The 21393-nt window shown below is 39.4% G+C and overlaps 1 protein-coding gene across 1 annotated transcript in view; it reads right to left on the bottom strand.

The window, feature by feature from the left end:
• The window catches only part of INVS (inversin), a gene marked incomplete at its 5' end in the record, with an annotated part of 306815 nt that overhangs the window by 137068 nt on the left and 148354 nt on the right, over positions 1-21393 (bottom strand). The window contains 3 exon segments of the mRNA XM_083377072.1: positions 6749-6978; positions 8143-8298; positions 11252-11423. Coding sequence (XP_083233198.1) covers positions 6749-6978; positions 8143-8298; positions 11252-11423 — 558 coding nt within the window.

Below are 21393 nucleotides of genomic sequence, written 5' to 3'. Positions count from 1 at the left end.
CATTCTTTACATTATTTTGAACACATACAGGTTAGAAAATAATAAAGTAAAAACAACTTACAGTAATGATGAATTATAAATACTAATTTTAAAAATATTTTTATAATTTCCTCTAAATGGAGAAACTAAGGGGAATTACAGGGAAAACAGAGAAAAATATATAATATTTAAATTTTGTGCATCATTATGTTCTATCCAGATTTGGGACTTCTGGGAGAGCTATGGTGAATTGAAGAAGATCCGCAAAAGTGCAGCAATGAGAAGTAGCCAGCTCTTTGGAATGTTTCCAGATAAGAAGAGGATGAGAGATTGCCTACATGTGCTTCAGACAGCTGTTCCTCACAGGGAGAATTAACAAGATAAGCAATTTTCATAGCAATTGTGGCAGAGCACACAGAATTCACAAACCTTACTTTCTAATCACTTTCAGAAATTACCTATTAACCATCTTAAAGCTATTAGAGACTTTCACACTGATAAGTTTGAAAAGTCTTCATCGGGTAAATATGGGAAGGAAGGGCAAGAAAGAGGTTTAGCCAATAAATTGATTCACTACAAAAGGATGATGATGATGATAAGGATGACTATACAATTTTAAGAAAGAAAATACTACATGTTCTACATTTTCTGAAATATTAATAATATATGCTTATCACTGATCACAGAATTCCTGCAATGGCTAAAGAATATTTTACTTAAGTTCAATTTAGCAGTTTCTGCTTAACACATTTACCTATTTCTTATGAGATAAAGCTAAATCCTCTACCTCTTTTCCATGGACCTTCTCCAATCTCTGTGGTAAATATAGCTTTTTGTCAATTCTGCTGGAGAGATTTCCAGCATATTTATGTGCCATTGGCCTGAGTTCTTACTTTACATTTTCAAAGAATAAAGCTATATCTCTATGTTCCAAGAAGACTGCTAAAATGCATGGTTGATAGAAGGTGTGAATTCAAACTCAAACACAGGTTGGCATTTATATTGGCAAGGAGACTGTAATATTGTGAATACCAAGAAGCTTAATGGAATTGTGCTCCCAAAATCATCTCTTTCTCCTTGCAGGAAGTCAATATTTCTTTCAGCCCTGAAGTTTTGTATTTGCAGTATCCAATGTAAAAAGCAGTATTTTCTAATTGTTCTTTTTATTAAAATAAACTTTTGATTTTATTTATTAAAAAGAAAAGTCTTCATCAGACATGGTTTGGTGCCTTGCTGGCATCCTGCCATCAAATGTTAGGGGAGAGGGGGTAACGGGGACAAATGGGCAATAAACATGTTTTGGAATGTAATGGGAAATAAGGAGTGGGGGGGAATGGCAGTTTGACAAAAACCAGAGAGGTGCAGAACCAGTTTGTGTCAGTCTTTAAGCTCATGCATTCTGAGAATGGAATGTGGGTTGCCCCAAACATCTCAGAGATTCTCAAAACATCTATGGAGCTCTCCATTGGCTGAAGATGATCAAGGGGGAGAGCTAGAGTGAGGGGAAAAAATTATATCTTTTCATGCGGGAATGTTAGTTCTAGCCTGAATTTACTGCAACCAGAAAACTTTAGTAAAAGAATCTATCACTACATTCAAATGGAGTCGAGGGTCTTTCTTTCCTAAGAGCTCTGACTGGGGCAGGTCTGACAGTAAAGTTTATCTTCAACTAATAATTATAAGATTAAGAAATTAAAGAATTTTTAATAACAGCAATAAGCTAAATAAGATTTTGATCTAAAAAGTTATAAATGGATTGTAACTTTTCAGATAAATTTGGAAATTGGCTTCTACTATAAGATTGGGGATTTTAAAACATTTAGAATAGAATAGAGCTGGAAGGGACCTTGGAGATCTAGTCCAGCCCCCTGCTCAAGCAGGAGAACTTATACCATCTCAGACAGGTGACTGTCTAGTCTCTTCTTAAAAATCTCCAGTGATGAAGCGCCCATGATTTCTGGAGGCAAGCTGTTCCACTAGTTAATTCTCCTGTCAGGAAGTTTCTCCTTAATTCCAGGTTGCTTCTCTCTTTGATCAGTTTCCAACCATTGTTTCTCATCCTTCCCTCTGATGCTCTGATGAATAATGTGATGCCCTCTTCCTTGTGGTAGCCCCTCAGATACTGGAATACTGCTATCATGTCTCCCCTATTTCTTCTTTTCTTTAGACTAGCCAAACCAAAGTCCCACAGCCATTCTTCATATGTTTTAGTCTCCAGGCCTTTGATCATCTTAGTTGCTCTTCTCTGAATTTTTTCCAAACTCTCAGCATCTTTTTTGTGATATGGTGACCTGGCTGCAGTATTCCAGGTGTGCTCTTACTAGTGTTTTATAAAGTGGTACTAGTATTTCATGTGATCTTGAATCTATGCCTCTGTTTATACAACCCAGGACTGTATTAGTTTTGGATGGTGCTGCACACTGCTGGCTCATAGTCAAGTGAACATCCACTAGGACTCCAAGGTCCCTCTCATAGTTGCTGTTTTTAAGCTAGGCCTTGCCCAAATACTGCAGCCAAGGAAGATGGGATCACTTTGTTCACCAGAGCACCAGAGGGAAGGAGAAAGAATGGTTGGAATCTGATCAAAGAGAGAAGCAACCTGGAATCAAGGAGAAACTTCCTGACAGTGAGGACAGTCAACCAGAGGAACAGCTTGCCTCCAGAAATTGTGGGTGCTCTTATCACTGAAGATTTTTAAGAAGAGGCTAAGTCATTTGTCTGAAATGGTACAGGTTCTCCTGCTTGAGCAGGGGGCTGGACTAGAAGACCTCCAAAGTCCCTTCCAGCTCTATTCTATTCTATTCTATTCTATTCTATTCTATTCTATTCTATTCTATTCTATTCTATTCTATTCTATTCTATTCTATTCTCAATCTGTACTTGTACCTTTGATTTTCCCTACCTAAATGTAAAACTTTGCTTTTCTCCACATTGAAACTCATTTTGTTGGATAGGGCCCATTGTTTAAGTTTGTCAAGATCTTTTTAGATCCTGAGTTTGTCTTCTGGGGTGTTGGATACTCCTGCCAATTTAGTGTCATCTGCAAATTTGATGTGTTCCCTTTCAATTCCCTCATCTAAGTCATTTATGAAGATATTGAAGAGTACTGGTTGAGTACGGTTTGCCAGCCAGTTACAGATCCATCTGGTGGTGATGTTGTCTATTCCATCTTTTTCCAGCTTACCAAGGAGTAGGTTGTGGTCTAGTTTATCAAATGCCTGACTGAAATCTAAGTATACTACATCCACAGCATTTCACTGTGGATTAGTCACTTTATCGAATAATGAAATAAGATTGGTTTGGCATGATCTGTTTTTAACAAACCCATGTTTGTTATGACTTTGTTTGCTTCTAGTGTGTTCACAGATCTGTTTTTTTATTATCTTTTCTAACAACTTCCCAGGTATTGATCTTAAACTGATGGTCTGTAGTTTCCTGGGTCTGGTTTTTAACTTTCTTGAAGATGGGGACCACATCAGCCCTTTTCCAATCCTCAGGTACTTCCCCGGTGCTCCAGGATTTATGAAAGATGTGGTGCAATGCTTCTGAGATAACATCTGCCAGCTCTTTCAGAACTCTGGGATGTAATTTGTCAGGACCTGGTGATTTATACTCCTCAAGGTCAGATAAGTGCTCTCTTACAATTTTCTTGCTTATTTTAATTTTTGTTTCTAGTATGTCTTTTCCAGTAGGTTTTTTGGTATGTTGGCCTATAGTTTCTTTTTGTGTGAAGACTGATGCAAAGTATGAGTTAAGCAGCTGTACTTTCTCCCTGTTGCCTGTTATTTCCTTGCCATCTTCTCTCTTTGGTGGGCCTACAGTTTCCTTTACTTTTTTCTTGTTAATATGTTGGAAGAAACTCTTTTTAATTATCCTTGATTTCTGTTGCAAGTCTTTGTTCGTTCTGAGCCTTTGCTTTCCTGACTTCATTTCTGCATTTTCTGGCTGTCTGTTTATAATCATCCTTAGTTATATGGCCTCTTTCCATTTTTGTATTTGTCCTTTTTGACTTTCAGTTTGTCAGAAAGATCTTTATGTAGCCATGTTGGTTTATTCTTGAATTTCTTGTTTTTCTTTCTCAATGGTATTGTGCTGGTCTGGGCTTTTATGAACCGTTTTTCAGGATTCTCCATGTTTCTTGGGTTGTTTTCCCCTTTAGGATTTTCATCCATGGGATCTTTCCTAGGTTCTTTCTGAGTTTGTTAAAGTCAGCTCTTTGAAGTTTAAAATACTGGTTAGATTGTTTTCTATTGCTAGTGTTTGCATTATATTAAATTCCAGTATGACGTGGTTACTTTCATCCAAGCTTTCGGCAATTTCAATTCTCTCTATCACTTCTTCTCTGTTGTAAGGATTAAGTCCAGTATACCTTTGCATCTAATTCCCTCCTCCACCTTTTGGCTGACAATGTTGTAGGCTATATTGGTTAGGAATCTGTTTGATCTCCTGCTCTCTGCAGAGTTTGTCTCCCAGTTGGTATCTGGATAGTTGAAGTCTCCTATTACTACTGTGGCATGCTTCCTACATATGTTTGTTAACTGGTTGGCAAAGAGTTAATCTATTTCTTCTGATTGGTTGATGGCCTATAATATACACCTATGGCAATATCACTTTTTTCTCTCTTATATTGACCCATATACATTTTGGAGTGATTTTATATTTGATCATGTGCATTTCTGCAGCTATATAGTGTTCTCTTACATATAGTGCAACTCCCCCTCCTCTTTTTGTAGACCTGTTTCTTTTGAACAATTTGTATTCATCCATCAGTCCATTCCATTCATGGGTTTCATTCCACCAGGTTTCTGTTATGCCAGCTATGATATACCCTCCCTCATGTACTATTGTTTCTAGTTTGCCTTGTTTGTTCCCCAAGCTTTGAGCATTTGTGTATAAGCATTTAAGACTTTTATGTCTGTCTTCTGGTATGTTTCCTGAATTTTTCTTTTTCTCATCACTGCCTACCTCATTGTTTGATTTCATTTCTTGGGATTTTTTATTGGTTTTGTGTTCTAGAGATTTTAGAGATTGGTCACCCTTCCCCTCAGTTTTAATTAGGGTTAATTATAAAAATAAGCAGGTTTTTGTGGTAAACAGATTTAATTTGGCTATCCTGGCTATTGTAAGATAAATGATGATTTTTGAAACTGGACATTAGAAGGAGCTAAAGATTCTAAGGAAAGGGAAAAATACAATCTTGTTCTTGATGTCAGTTAATACAGGAACTTACAAAATAACAAAAATATTGTAATACTGGAAATATTAAAGGAGATCTTTGAAGAATGGAAACAGAAATTAGTAATTACAATATCAACACTTCAAAAGATTATGTCTACCTCTATAATAGATTGTGTCTAAAAATGTTAATGGAATGACAGTAACAGAAATAAAACAGAGAAAATACCAAAAGTGGAAGTACAAATGACAAGCCAAAAGAACGATTCGGAAAAGCATACTTTCCTTTTTAAAGCATACTTTAAAACTGGCTGAAGTTTTAAAAATTAAAAGGAAAATACAAATTATGAACCAAGAGAATGACCTGGAAAATGTTTTATTACTGTAACTACAAAAGAGGTTAGTCAAAGCTTTGAAGACATCTGTATGATATGTAAAAAAGAATTGAAGAGAAAGCAAATCCCAGGACACTCTGATTGAATTAAAGACTGTTAGAAATAAAGGAATTGATATAAAGTTGGTTTATTTTTTGCAAAGTTTGCAAATTTATGGATTTTTGTTGACAATGAGATTGAAAAGTTGATGTTTTATAGATTTGCTTAAGCTTGGAAGTCACTTCTTTGCATATTTCTTTTCCTTTTCTTTATTATTTTCTTTCTCTTTCTTGTTTCTTGTTTTTTTTCTCCTGCACCTTTTATTCTTTTTTCTATTCTTTTCTGTTTTCTTTTCAGGTTTTTTGGTGATTCCTAGAGAAGGGCAAAATTTACTGAGCACAGCATTCCTTATTATCCTTCTACAAGTCTCTTCCTTAGAATTTTCTGATGAGAATTATTCTTTACCCTCCGCCCTAATAACCCACAAATCATTTCCTGGCCAAACTTGCTTGATCTCAAAATTGACAACACAACCACCCAAAAGTACACTCACTACTTCAATTCTTGACTATTCATGTTATGATTATCCAAATCATGATTATCTAACTGATTAGTAAGCTTAGGATCATCCTAAAATAATTAATGGGCACTGTTTGAATAATATCAAAGAATTATAATATCTAGCCCTCATAGCTTCTTCTCCTCGCTCATTCTCATCTTCTTCAGTGTATTTCTCTTTTTATCCAACTAGTACAGAAAACAGCAAGGGGAGCTCATTTGTATTAGGTGCATAGTATATGCATAAGGATAGAAAGTTAGCAGAATTAGGTCTAACATTTTTTCTCCTTTAAGATCTAGACAGGAGACAGAAGAATATATGTACAGTTTACATTAGGTAGCAGCCTATTGCTCAAATTAATGTTTTTTGCCCTAGATGAAAATATTTGCAATGACTCCATGCCAGATTTCTTATTTGGACAAGACCAACAACACTTGCAATTTCCCTTGGAAAAAGTATTCAATTTAATGAATGGGAAATTGTTTCCTAATATAAATTCCCCAAGCATGATAGATATATAAATGATACCCAGTTTTTACACTATGAATTTCTAGTGGAATTTGGTGCTTGGATAAAGCTTGATACCCAACCAATATATTCCAACAGCAATTTGTGCATGCCTGAACTATTATAATAAATAATATAGTAAAACAACACTTACCTCTTTGTCTTGGATATTTGGATCTGCATTATTTTCCAATAGTAGTACCATACAATTAATATAACCTCCATAAGCAGCACATTGCAGTGGAGTTCTACCTGCATAATCCTGTACATTAGGATTGATTTTATTTTCTATCAATATTTGGCAAACATCAGGGTTTCCTCCTAGAGCTGCCCAGTGTAAGGGAGAGTGGCCATCTTGATCAACTAAATCAACTCTTGCTCCTCCTGCAACAATAATGTATGTTAATCCATTTGGAGTCTGCCTCAGTTGTTTATTAACAAACTAAAAAAGTGTATGCTGAGGCTATGCATAACTTCTTCAAACTTCCTTACTCAAAGTGTCAAGATCCCACTTTCAAAGGTTTGGTATGGCTGTTCTGAGGTATGTATGTGCAGAAGATTGCCAGTGAAGCTACTTACTGGCAATCCCAATGGAAGTATATTTTCTCCATGCACACCAAAGGCAGATACACCTCTGTAATCAAATTTCTTTCTTTCTTCCCACATAAAAAATTAACATCCTGATAATAGAGTTGCCATGTTCTAGCATGACACATATTTTTACATTTATTTTTCCTTCACTGCTCCTCCCTCGAACCTAGTGAATTAACTATTTGCAGTTTGAGAAATAGGTTGATAATAAAGGTACACACACAGTTCAGAAACAAACCAGTTTGGCAAACTACAAAGCCCTTATTACACTTCCCATATACAACTGCTATGTTAAACCTGGGTATAAATGGTAAAATTAATGACTTAACTAGCCACTTGTCATCTAGGATGTTCCATATATTTCTGTTGGGATTTATGATCAGACTAGTCTCATTTTTATATTTAAATGTGCCTTTCTTTGATTAGCTTCTTAGCCTGAGTAAATTAAGACATTTAAAATCTTCAGAGAGGTCGCATAATAAAGAGTTTTCCCAAAACTCTTGACTATGAAGATTGATAACAAGAATAGATGATGTATAATTAGGTTTTAAACCAGTCAGCTGAAAATTTGGCAGTCTAAAAATTCCTTCCATGATCTAAATTATTACATTTTAATTTATAATAAAGATTCTAATCCAAATTAGATAGAATACTTATAATACTGAAAACCAGTATTTGTTCCTATGTCTGAGAATTCCTAATCAGTCTATGTGCTACTACAAAAGTAAATTACTAATTCTTATGCCATGCTTAAAGTTTCTTCAAAATTCTAAATTTTCAGGAACAGGGCCCCTTAAATATATCTAAAATGTTTTAGAAAAAGGTTGGTTTAAAAAATATTATTTTTTCCTATGTCAATCATGAACTAATCCTTCACAATATTGACTATCATTACTCTTTGCTCAAGTCAAAAGCTAAAGACAGTCATATGTTTATGAAGAAATTTATGGAGCTGACCTTTAATGAGTGTCTGTATTACCTCCTTATGTCCCATTTCACAAGCTCGAAAAAGAGGAGTGTGTTTCATTACATCAGCAGAATCTACCTGAGCATAATGTTTTAGAAGCAATTGCACAGTGCTGACATGGCCAGAAAGGGCAGCAGCATGTAATGCTGAAAGATGCCAAAAAGAATGCAGTTATTAAATAGTGTTTAATTAAAATAGTGAATATAACAAAACCTAAACCAAACAGTAAGATAAAGGATTGGTATTTACATGCAGGTGTGCTGGACATCACTCTCTCCATTTATTTGTTTTGTTATTGTCTCAGGCTTGCTCCATTCAGTTGCATCTTATTATATATGTATATATAAAATTTATATAAACTGAATACATGTATATAGGATCTGTGATATAGATTGAGTTCAAATAAAATCTGATACTATTTTTGAAATCAGCAACTTTGTTAAAGAATAATTAAAATAAATTCAAATAATGGGAATTCAAATCTGATATCCAACATACATTAAAATAAAGATATGAAAAGGTAAGGGGTACTTTAAAAAAAACTTCAGTTCTTCCAGCAGATGGTGGCAGCACCTATAGTCAATCTTGACAAAATAAACACTTGGAAAGCAGGCCACTAGAAAATCCCAAGTCTGTAGACTGACTGGGAATTTGAAAAACAAATCAAGGAAGAAAATAATGGGAAATCGCTTCCCTAATTTTGTCCAGAGCCATTGTGCCACCAAATTAATAACTTAAATGGGAATACATTGCTTAAGAGGCCCATGTATGAAAAGGAGAGAAAGAGGCCAGAGCAAATGGGTGATGGACTGAATATAAAATTGAGAGACCACTAGATTGGGATGGTTTGGTCAACTAGAAAGAATGAGTACAGTATTAAATTACAAAATGAAAAGGAAGGGACAATTGAGAGAGACAAGTAGTAATGGGATGGAATTGATGAGATACTCAAAAAAAAGGAAAAGGTACAAAATTTAATTTTTAAATTTATTACTTGATTAATAATTGATGGTGGATGTGTCAGTTTTAATGCAGGAACTACTTGATTCAAGACTTTTCAGATTCTCCCATCCCATTCCTGCCAGTAACTAGTTAAAAGTAAAGTTTTTGAGAACTCAGCATGATAAGATAAAACTTCATTAGATACTTGTTGAAGTCATATTTATGGAGAAGAACTACAGAATACAGGAATATAGTACAGAAACCCATGTATATGGAGATGGATTGATGGCTGGAGGGATGGATATTTTGGCTTCATACTTTAAATTTCTATCATTTTCTGGTAGTAGACTTTTCAGCTTTTTTCCCCAGCCTAGAAAGTAGAAAGCATCTACCCTTTGTTAGTTCAATGATTTTGTATGGCCTGAGACTTTCAGCTTGCCAGCTTGTCAGCCTGAGTTCTTTTAAGAGGTAAGAATGATTTGCAAATATAGAAAGATATCATGAATGATGTTGATATAAATTAGATTTAATTAGTTTCTTTAATTCTTAATTTTAATTGTTTCACACATTATTAGTATTTATTTTTTTTGCATTTTGTATAATATTGCTTAATCCTGAAAAAATAGCATGATGCATATGCATAATGTTATGCCCAATGCTTACCAAGCTTTTTCCTCCATGCCTCAGAACAACTTATCAGAAAATGCTTTTTACCAAATATAAACAAAATACTTTAAGTTAATTTATACTGACTTAAATTGTTGTGATTGGGTAATACGTTTGTGTATCATAAAAATCATTTTATAATTGACTTGAGAGGCCGGTGTGTGGTGTAGTTGGTTCACATGGTGTGGTAGGATGGAGGATTTGTTGTCACTGTGTGTTGGGGGGAGAGAGCACGGGGGGAGGCTCAGCTAATCTCAATGTACACATGTTGTACTTTGACAATAAAGGTTTATTATTTTACCCAATTTTTTTCTACTCAGATAATTTACTTAGATTTGAGAAGCATTAATGTATGCTACGAAGGGATGTGGTGGCTCAGTGGGTTAGGACGCTGAGCTTGTCGAACAGAAGGTCGGCAGTTTGGCGGGTCGAATCCTGAGTGCCGCGTAGCAGAGTGAGCGCCTGTTACTCGTCCCAGCTTCTGCCAACCTAGCAGCTCAAAAGCACGTAAAAATGCAAGTAGAAAAATAGGAACCACTATGGTGGGAAAGTAACAGCGTTCCGTGCGCCTTTGGCATCTAGTCATGCCGGCCAGATGACCACGGAGATATCCTCGGACAAGCGCTGGCTCTTCGGCTTTCAAACGGAGATGAGCACCGGCCCCTAGAGTTGGAAATGACTAGCACACAATGTGCGGGGGAACCTTTACCTTTACCTTTTTAATGTATGCTAGTGAAACAAAAGAGATTTAGGAAAGAATAAGTTGACAAGTTAATTTGACATAAAAAAACTTTCCTTATCAGAGGTCTGATTCTGGTATCTGGTAACACTATATTAGTGAAATACAGAGCTAGGCAGGAGTATTAAATGAGGTAAAGTCATAAATCTTTTGTGTGATTCTTAAATAAGTTGTTCTCTAGAAAGTGAGAAAAATTAAGAATGTACACTTTTATTAGACACTTTTTGTCTAAGCAAATGTTTTAAAATGTTGCATATTTAAGATCGTAAAAGATAATATTCCCAGTGGAATTTGTTAGTGTACTGAAAAACCCTATTAAGCATATCTGATACATGCTAAGCTAATGACTTAATAGAAACAGAAATAAACAATTGCTTATAATACAGAAACTTCAAACACCATTCCTTGGATTCTCTACTCCTGGGTCATACATGAGTCATTGGAAAATTAATAAACTAAAAATAATTAAACAAACAATTGAATAAACAAATCTAATGTGGATAATAAGAACAATAATGTCTCAGAGCTTAGATGATATATAGCAACTATTGTCTCCTTTTAAATTATCTCAAAATACTAGTTATGCAGTTATATTCCTTAGGAAACAACTGCACAAACTATTATCTTTCCCTCTCTGTGGAATTGAGAAACTAGTATGTGTAAGTTATGATTGTAAATCTTAAGTGTAAATCATAAATCCTAGCTACACACACACATATGCACACACACAGGTACACACAAAGAGTTTTTACCTGTGCCACCATATTTATCTGCCATGTTGATATCGGTGACCAGTTTTAGTTTTAACATTATCTGGATGACGTCATTACTACCTTTGCCAGCTGCCCACATAAAAGAAGTTCTTCCCTCAAGATCTGAGTCATCTCTCACAGAAGGATGTTTAAAAAATGCTTCCACAGTTTCCTAAAATAGAAATATTCACGGAGTATGGTTGGTTTTGAAATTACTTTGTAATATGATTCCATATTCAAATAATAAATGAAAACAATTATATATATTTTTTATAAATTATACTACTTGAGGGACCATCTCATCCATTTGGACTGGCATATCCCATCTCTGCCAACAAAGAAGGCATGCTGTGGGTCCTGTTGGCCTGATTATTCTGGTTGGCAGAGTCCATGAGAAGGACTTTTTTTGCTGTTGCCCTCTGAACATCTTGCACACACACATACCCCGGAGTGAGATATGTCCAAATTCTCCTGACCTTTTGTAAGAACCTAAAGACCTGGCTTTCCCAGTTAGCTTGGGGCAATGGGGTGGGGAGCATTTCAGTGGAGATGATTGATTGAGTAAAAACAGATCTCACCTCCCCCGCATCCTGCGCTGCCCTCTCCATCTGTCATTGCATTTTAACAGTTGGCATTAACATGTGTTACAGAGTACTGTACAAAAGTGTTAGGTAGTTGTGCAAAAATGCTGCAAATTAAGAATGCTTTCAGAAATAGAAGTGTTAATAGTTTATTTTTATCAATTAACAAAATGGCAATTAAAAGAACAGAAGAGAAATCCAAAGCAAATCAGAAATTGGTGTACCCACCCTTTTTTCTTCAAAACAGCATCAATTCTTATACTTGTACAAAGACAGGGATTTTGAAGGATTAGAGTTAGATGTGTGATTAACCAATTATACCAAGCAGGTGCTAATGATCCTCAATTTCATATGTTGATTGAAACAAAGTCATTAACTGAAACAGAAACAGCTGTGTGGTAAGCTTAAAACAGAGTGAGAAACAGTCAAGCTCTGCTACTAAATGTTGACTTCATTTGGATTTCTCTTCTGTTCACTTATGTTCCATTTTGTTAGTTAATAAAAATAAACTATTAATAATTCTACAGTATTTCTTAATTCTTAATTTAAATCATTTCTGCACATTTTCCTAACACTTTTGCACAATACTATATGTGTGTATATAATTGTAAGCTGCCAATAAATTTTGTAAATAAATTAATAAAAATGTACTTGAACACCATGTTCTTTAAAGAAAAACATTATGTACAGTATTGTACCATTTTTCAACTTTATTAAATTGATATTGATAGAAAGAAAATAATTGTTTAATATTCCAAGTAACATTAAAAGTGAATAAATACTATATTATAATGCATTTCAGTCAAATATAATTAGAATTTTCTTCAGTTTTTCCAGTTTTTTTTCCATCCCTACAGGTAGTTCTCAATATACCATTTCTTCAGTGACTGTTCAAAATTATAATGGTGCTGAACAAAGCGACTATCTATATCTATGCAAAAGAAAATTTCTCTAAAACTCAGAAAATATGTTATCAAGATAGGTAATCAGGAAAAAAGCAACACAATAAAAAAATCGCTAAATATTCAAAGTAAGTCTCAAAATGGAGAAGGTAGATAAAATGCATTTGAAAGTGGTACTTGTCAATTACATCCTGTAATTGACACTCCTGGCCCCTGCCTCGCCTTGCCCCATGGCAATGGCATCCCCGCCCTGTCCCCTCCTTTGCCTTGCCTCACCCTGCAGGACAAGCCTTCTTCCCCCTGCCCCACCCACCAGAGACTCCCTGGAACTCCCCCAACCCTGCCCGGCCCCCACAGGCATCCCTCCTTAGGAGCAACATCAAGGTGGCCACACCCACCCTGGCCACGCCCGCCCACACTGCCATGACTACCATAGCCACACCAAGTCAGTGGGCCACACCCACCCAGCACCTGGTGATACATAAGTGGGTTTTGAGTTGCAGTTTGGGCACTTGGTCTAGCTCAATGGGGCACTAAAAATCCATTGTAGTAACTGTGGGTGTTATTCTGTGACTCTGCATTACATTTTCTATCAGTTTTTGTGGTGCCAGTCTTCAAAGCCAGTAGAGATTTCATAGTGTAAGTTTTGCCAATGAGTTTATAGGCTGTCAATGCTCAGGCCTGGGCTTAATCAATATCAAGCCAATCTTACATTGGTAATATTAAACTAACACTTAATAATGGATTATTTCCCTTGTGCATTGAAGAAGAGTACAGTAGGGCTATGAGCACCTTTTTGAAACTTTAGAAAACTTGTGATCCTTAGACCTAAGTCTGTCAGAGGATTGTATACAAGTCAGCTTTCTGTAAATGTTAACATCATTCAGAATCTCAGTGAGATTTATTTATTTATTTATTTATTTATTTATTTATTTATTTATTTATTTATTTATTTATTTATTTATTTATTTGATTTATATACCACCCTTCTCCTGAAGGACTCAGGGCGGTGTACAGGGCAATAAAATAAGAATACATTAGTTAAATAATTTTAAAACCCAAATCCATAAGGCCAGGCCGGCTTGTTCGAATAGATAAGTTTTTAGATCACGCTGGAAGTAGCGAAGGTCGGGGGCCATCCGGAGTTCAGCTGGTAAGCGGTTCCAAAGGATTGGTACACCCACAAAGAATGCTCTCCCCCTGGGGGTCACCAGCCGACATTCTCTGACCAGTGGTACCCTGAGGAGGCCCTCTCTGTGGGAACGTACAGGACGGAGGGACGTTGACGCTGGCAGTAGGTGCTCCCATAGGTAATCCGGACCCATGCCATGTAGGGCTTTGTATGTCATCACCAGCACCTTGAATTTCACTCGGAAGGCAACTGGAAGCCAGTGCAGCTCATGGAGCAGAGGTGTAATATGGGAGTATTGGGAGACCCCCAAAAGAACTCGTGCAGCTGCACTCTGTACCAGCTGAAGCTTCCGAGTGGTTCTCAAGGGCAGCCCCATGTAAAGAGCATTGCAGTAGTGTAGACGAGAGGTCACAAGTGCATGGGTGACTGTATGCAAGGCATCCAGGTCCAGATAGGGTCGCAACTGGCACACCAGACGAACCTGGGCAAAGGCCCCTCTAGTCACAGTTCCTATATGATCTTCTAAGGAGAGCTGTGAATCTAGGAGGACACTCAGATTGCAAGCCTTATCTACGGGGGGTAATAACTCGCCCCCAATATTAAGAGATGGAATAATCTGAATTTCCTGACATGCCGGTATGTACAGCCATTCAGTCTTGTCCGGGTTGAGTTGAAGCCTGTTCCTCCCCATCCAGACCCGGACCGCTTCCAGGCAACGGGACATCACATCGAGGGCATCACTGGTGTGGTTTGGGGTCGAGATGAAAAGCTGGGTGTCATCAGCATACTGATGATACCCCACTCCAAAACCACGGATGATCTCACCTAGCGGCTTCATATAGATGTTAAACAGGAGAGGTGAGAGGACCGACCCCTGAGGAACTCCATAAATGAGAGGTCTCGGGGTTGATCTCTGCCCACCTGCCAACACCCACTGTGAACGTTCCAGAAGGTAGGAGGAGAACCACTGAAGAACAGTGCCTCCCACTCCCAATCTCCTGAGACACCGCAGTAAGATACCATGGTCGATGGTATCAAAAGCCGCAGAGAGGTCTAATAGGACCAGGACAGAGGAATAACCCCTGTCCCGAGCTCGCCAGAGATCATTCATCAGAGCGACCAATGCCGTCTCCGTGCTGTGTCCGGGCCTGAAACCCGATTGGTACGGGTCTAGATAATCAGTATCTTCAAGGAACAGAGGAAGCTGATGTGCCACTACGCTCTCAACAACCTTCGCAAGAAAGCGAAGGTTGGAGACCGGGCGAAAGTTGTTTAAAACAGCTGGGTCCAGGGAAGGCTTTTTGAGGAGGGGTCTCACTACCGCTTCTTTCAAGGCTGTGGGGAAACTGCCCTCTTTCAATGAAGCAGTTATCACTGCATGGATCCAGCCTCGTGTCCCATTCCGAGCCGCATAAACCAGCCAGGAGGGGCACGGGTCCAATAAGGATGTAGTGGAGCTCAGCTTCCTCATGATCTTGTCTACCTCGTCCAGAGTCACAGGATCGAACTCTTCCCAGATAACATCAACAAGATGTTATGGTTAGTGTTGCTCTTTGGATAAAGATGTAGAAATGTCTTTATTCTCTTAAGTCTACACAGGATGACCATGATTATAGCTCCTTTGGGAAAATCAATTCCTCATTACATAATAAACCAATACAAACTCCATGTCCAATTTTGGATATCTAAATGTGAAGGGATAATTGAGGACTATCCCAAATGGCTTTCTGTGGAAGACACACAATGAAATACATATGAGATTTGCCAGTATTAGGATGGCACTTCTTTCCTCATCCTAAAGTTAAAAGAGGAAATTTAAAGAAAACATTTGCAGGTAACAACATTCTCAATAATTACATTAGTAAGAAAAATATACTTGTAATTGTTCTGTATTGAAAATATTAGATGTTGTTTGGATCCAAGATTTAGTTACTGAAAAAGAAAAAGGCAGAGATATAATTTTACGATACTTTATATATCCAAGAATCTGCACAATGAAATGAAGCTGTTCAATAGTATACTATTGTTTCCCCCGTAGGAGTCAATTCAGAAGAGTTGGTTGTGAATGATAAAAGAAGTATGAATTACTGCCCAGTATTATCTGGAAAGCAATATGTTGGGAGGCTGATTGTAGGAACAAGAGTAGTATTGAGTTTTTCATTTTATTGGAATCAAATTGACAAAGTAGACTACTTGACAAAGTAGACCACAATCTATTTCTTGGTAAGTTAGAAAAATGTGGGATAGATGCATCATCACCAGAGGGATTCGTAGTGGCTGATAAATTGCACTCAATGTGTAGTTCTTAATGGATCTACATTTATATGGAGGAATGTAAGCAATGGCATACTACAAGGTTCTGTCTTAAGCCCAGTTCTCTTCAACATCTTCATAAACAATTTAGATGATGGGGTAGAATTTTTTTTAATTCTTGATGAGGAACTCATCAAATTTGCAGATGTCACCAAGCTAGCAGGAATAGCCAAAACTCCATTTCAGATCCCTCTAATTTGATTGCATGCCTTTTATTATGCTGTACTCTTTTTCGGGGTCTACCATTCTGGTAGGAGGGGACGGGGTAGTGGAATTCAAAAGAGCACTGGAGAAGGACGAGTGATTTCAGAACCATAGAAACCTCCATTCTATGAAGGATGGGTTGGCCTGAATTGGCAGAACATTATATGTTCCTATAGCCCACAGGCTGAAAATAATGCAATCCTGTCATGACTCAAAGTTAGTGAGACATTTCGGGTTTGTTAAAATGCTCCACCTGCTTAAAAGACAATTCTAGTGGCCCTGTCTAAAGAAGGACATTGAAAGTTATGTTGTCTGCTGCCTATTTGTGCAGCCGCTAAGTGTAGGCAAGGAAAAATGCCTGGGCTTCTACAGCCAATAGTGAAACCTTCAGCACCTTGGAGAGAAATCTCTACGGATTTTATTGTGGAGTTGTCCAAAAGCATGGGGAACATTGTCATTTGTGCTGTTACCAATTTGTTCTCAAAACAGGCCCATTTTATTCCATGTCAGAAGATTCTGACTGCAAAAACTTTGGCCAAGTTATTTGTGCAGCATATTTATTGGCTGCATGGAGCCCCACAGGGAATTTTCTCAGGGGTGTCCAATTTAATTCTAAGTTCTGGAGACCCTTTTTGAACCTTTTAGGTTCTGATCAAGGACTGTAATCTAGTCATCATCCTCAAACAAATAGGGGGATAGAACAAATGAACTCTATTCTCAAACAGTATATTCACTCTTTTATTAATCATCAACAAGATAATTGGACTGATCTGCTATCATCTGCTGAAGTCTATAACAATGTGATGCACTCCAGCATTGTTTCACTCCCTTTCAAGTAGCCAATGGACAGATTTTCACCCAATGCCTGAATTGCCTGCCAATGAACCTGCAATTTCTTCTCTTAAGGACTGGGTACATCAGTTACAGAACATTTGGCTTGTGGTTAGGAAAGTCCTAGATGAAGCTAGAACAGCATATAAGGCTTAGGCAGATAAAAAAAAGAATGGAACCAAAGCCTTTTCATGTGGGGGATAGAGTTTACCTTTCCACCAGATTTTTACAATCATTGCAACCCTCTAAAAAGCTAAAGCCAAAATACATTGGTTCTTTCCCTATTAAGCACATAATAAATCCAGTCACAGTAGAATTAGAACTCCCTAAGAGCCTGTGACAAATCCACTGCAGTTTGCTGAAACCTGAAATTACACCTTTGTTAAGGCGTACCACCACTCCTCCTCCACCGCCCATTATGGTGGAGGATGAGCAGCACTTTGAGATCAAAGACATTTTAGACTCTCGCAAGAATCACGGCTCTACTCAGTATTTGGTTGCCTGGAAAGATCTTTCTGCCTCACAAAACAAGTGGATTTATAAAAAAAGCACGCTAGAGCCCACAGATTCTTCAAGCGGTTTCATGCATGTTATCCAGATAAACCTGATTGATGTGGTTGTTTCCCTCTCTTTCCCTTCCCTATTTCCCTATTTTGTTTTACAGATGAATTTATTAGGGGTGGCCATATGTCAGACCCCTTTAATTTGCTTGCATGCCTTTTATTATTCTGTACTCTGTTTCGGGGTCTGCCATTCTGGTGGGAGAGGGCTGGGGAATGTATTTGTCTTGCTCTGCCCTGTTTTGCTCTGTCCTCTGTGAAAGTGCCTCCGTTCATGAGAAAGGAATGTGGCCTGAAGACATCTGCCTTATTTCCAGACAACGGAGCCTGGGACCATTGAGAAATGAAACTGACAAGAGACCTTGAAATGGGCACTAAACCACCAGGTTTTCAAAACAACATAGCACCTATGGATTGGCTAGATTTCAACCAGATGATTGGACACTGGAGGGAAGAGTTCTGCCTGGGCATTATGATGTAATCTTTCATGTACAAATTGTTCAGATCTTGCTTTGATCTACTGCTGTCACTAACTCTCAATAAAAGTTCCTTTTGAAACAATGCCTGTTTCAAAAGTTCTGCTTTCTTGGGAGATCTAGTTGAGGCAGATCCTTGCACTCCAGAAGATAGGCTCAAAATACAAAGGGATCTCAATAAACTTGAACACTAGGCTCTATCTAACAAAATGAAATTCAATTGTGCAAAAAGTAAGGTTTTTCACTTAGGCAAGAAAAACCAAGTGCACAGGTATAGAATATTGAACTTGGCTCAATACAAGTAACTGCATGAGGAATCCAGAAGTCCTAGTGGACAACCACTTAAATCTGAGCCAGTAGTGTGTGCCAGTTGCCAAAAAAGCCAATGCAGTCCTAGTCATAGAAAAATAGAATCAAGATCACATAAAGTGTTAAATACTGCTTTATAATGCCATGATAAAGCTACTATAAGGACCCCTTCAAAACCTCTTCCCAAGAAAGCAGGACTCTTGAAACGATTTCATCCCCAAAGTATCTTTTATTAGAAGTTGACAGCAGGCATAGAAGGCAGGATCTGAGGGGTTCCACGCGAATTAATAGGCTAAAAGAGCAAGAAGCAACCCCCCTCAGTCCATCTGGTCAGTTCAAATGGGCCAATCCCCTTGTGTTGAATCCTCTGTGGGAATGGGGCTGATAAAGTACTGTTCCCAAGGCTGTGAAGCTGTTGTTAGGTCTTTGCATCTAGTCTTCTGCAACTAGAGATAAGCCAGATGGTCGGAGGCATATTCCTTTCTCACCCACAGGGTGGCATCAAGGGGGGACAGTTCAAAGAGCTAGCAAATAGAGGAAGCAGAGAGGATACATTGTAGTGGCTGAAGCAGAGTGAAGAAAATACATTGTAGTTCCCATAGTTTCCCCCTCCTCCCAGGAGAATGACAGAACCTGCAGGAAAAAAAATGAAAGGCCCCCCCTCCCAACATGTGGGTTCTGACAGCCACACTTAAAATAGTTATCTAGTTTTGGTCACCAAAATATAATAAAATATTGAGACTCTAGAAAGAGTGCAAAGAAGAGCAATAAAGATGATTAAGAGGCTGGAGACTAAAACATATGAAGAAGGTTGCAGGAATTGGATATGGCTTAGAGAAAAGAAGAACTAGGGGTGACATGATAGCAGTGTTCTAATATTTGAGGGGCTGCTGCGAAGAAGGGTCAACTATTCTCCAAAGCACCTGAAGGCAGAATAGCAAGCAATGGATGGAAACTAATGAGGGAGAGAAGCAACCCAGAACTAAGGAGAAACTTTCTGACAGTGAAAACAATTAACTAGTGGAATAACTTGCCTCCAGAAGTTGTGGGTGCTCAATCATTGGAGATTTCTAAGAAGAGACTTCACAGCCATTTGTCTGAAATGGTATAGGATCTCCTGCTTGGATGGAAGGTTGGATGGAGGACCTCTGGCATCCCTTCCAATTCTATTGTTCTGTTCTATTATTCTGTTATTCTTTCTATGATCATGGGTATCCATCCTATCACTTCAAAGAAAGTGTGGAATGGTATAGAACAGTGGTGGCGAATCTTTTACAGACTGCAATACAAACCCCACTTATGTATCGCTGGATGCTGGGTGGGCATGGCCCGCTGAGGGTGTGTGGCCAGCTCAATGTTGCTCCTGAGGAGGGATGCCTGTGGGGGCCGGGCAGGGTTGGGGGAGATCCAGGGGGTCTCTGACAGGTGGAGCAGTGGGCAGGAGGGCGCCTTGCTCAGCTGATGGCTTGGGGGGGAAGGGGGAAGCTACACCCCCTCCCAAATGCTGCTGTCTCGTGAAAGCAGGATGAAAACTCCAAAAAGCGACAAGGAAAAAAAGTTAAAACAGAAGAGTATCTCTCAATGGTTTTCTTCCCTGTGGGGGGGAGGCTCCTGAGCCCTGCAGAAATTCTGAGGGCGGGAGGAGGAGAATGGGGAGGGTCTGTGCTGGGATCGGGGCTCCTCATGCCTTCTGCTGCCTGCCTGCGCTCTTCTGCTACAGATGCCATAGTTCTGCTTGCCTGGCAGAGCAGGGACGCAGTCACGCATGGGGATGCTGCCTTGCTTTCCGTGCCATGCTGAGCCTGAACTGGGCTGGGTGCAGAGCCTCTTTGCCATTTCTTCCCCCGTGGACATAGGAAGCACCCACCCCACCTACGGCTCATCATGGGGCAGCTGCTGCTGTCTGGCACTCTACAGCCCATCACCAGCCAGCCGGGTGTGCCAGGATGCCTCTCTTCAGGCTCCTTTGACCTCTTCCCCCACTCCAGGCTGCGGCTGGTCAGATTTCCCCCGTGGGCAGTGCTGCACCCGTCCCCAGTCAGCTCTCCTCCTCCATTCTCCTCCTCCTGTGGGCAGACCACAGCTTACCAACCCGGGCGGCGCCTCTCCCTGCATGCATCCTCAGGCAGAGGAGCCGGGCAGCTGCAGCTCTGGCTCCCCACCAGCCTCCATCTGTCTGACGCCCGAGCTTGGGGCACCGGCTGGCAGTGACAGGCTGGAGAGTGTGGGATGGCAGCAGCTGCCCCAGGATAAGGGGTAGGCAGGGTGGGCACTCCCAATGTCTGCAGGGGAAGAAGCGGAATGGAAGCTCTGCACCCAGTCCAACCCAGCCCTGGCATGGCACGGAAAGCGAGGCAGCAGCACCACATGCGTCCGACCCAACCCTTGCAGAGCACCATTCTCCCACTGCCCCAACCCAACCCTTGCAGAGCCTCAACTGGTTCCTTACCTCCATCTGGCTTGTTCTGCGGCCTCATGGCTGTGGCATTGGGCAGGATGCGGCAAACAGCCGGTTTTGGCATGACGCGGCTGTTTGCCTCTGGCCATGGCCATTTGCCACCTTGCGTGTCGCATCCATTTGCCGCCTTGTGCATCGCACCCAATGCCACTGCCATGAGGCTGCGGAACAAGCTGGACAGAGGTAAGAAACCGGTATCAGTTTCTTACCGCCACCCGGTGTGTTTCGCAGCCTCATGGCAGTGGCATTGGGCAGAAGATGGCAAACGGCTGGTTTTGGCATGACACAACTGTTTGCTGCCTCGCATATTGCACCCAATGCTGCTCAGCCAAAAGTGGCCATGGAACAAGTGGGGCAGGTATCCCCTTCATCTGCC

This window comes from Vipera ursinii, assembly GCF_947247035.1.
Source record: "Vipera ursinii genome assembly, chromosome: Z".
Taxonomy (NCBI): Eukaryota; Metazoa; Chordata; class Lepidosauria; order Squamata; family Viperidae; genus Vipera; species Vipera ursinii.
Note: the sequence above shows the minus strand (reverse complement) of the source record. Positions and strands in the feature narration are given on the sequence as shown.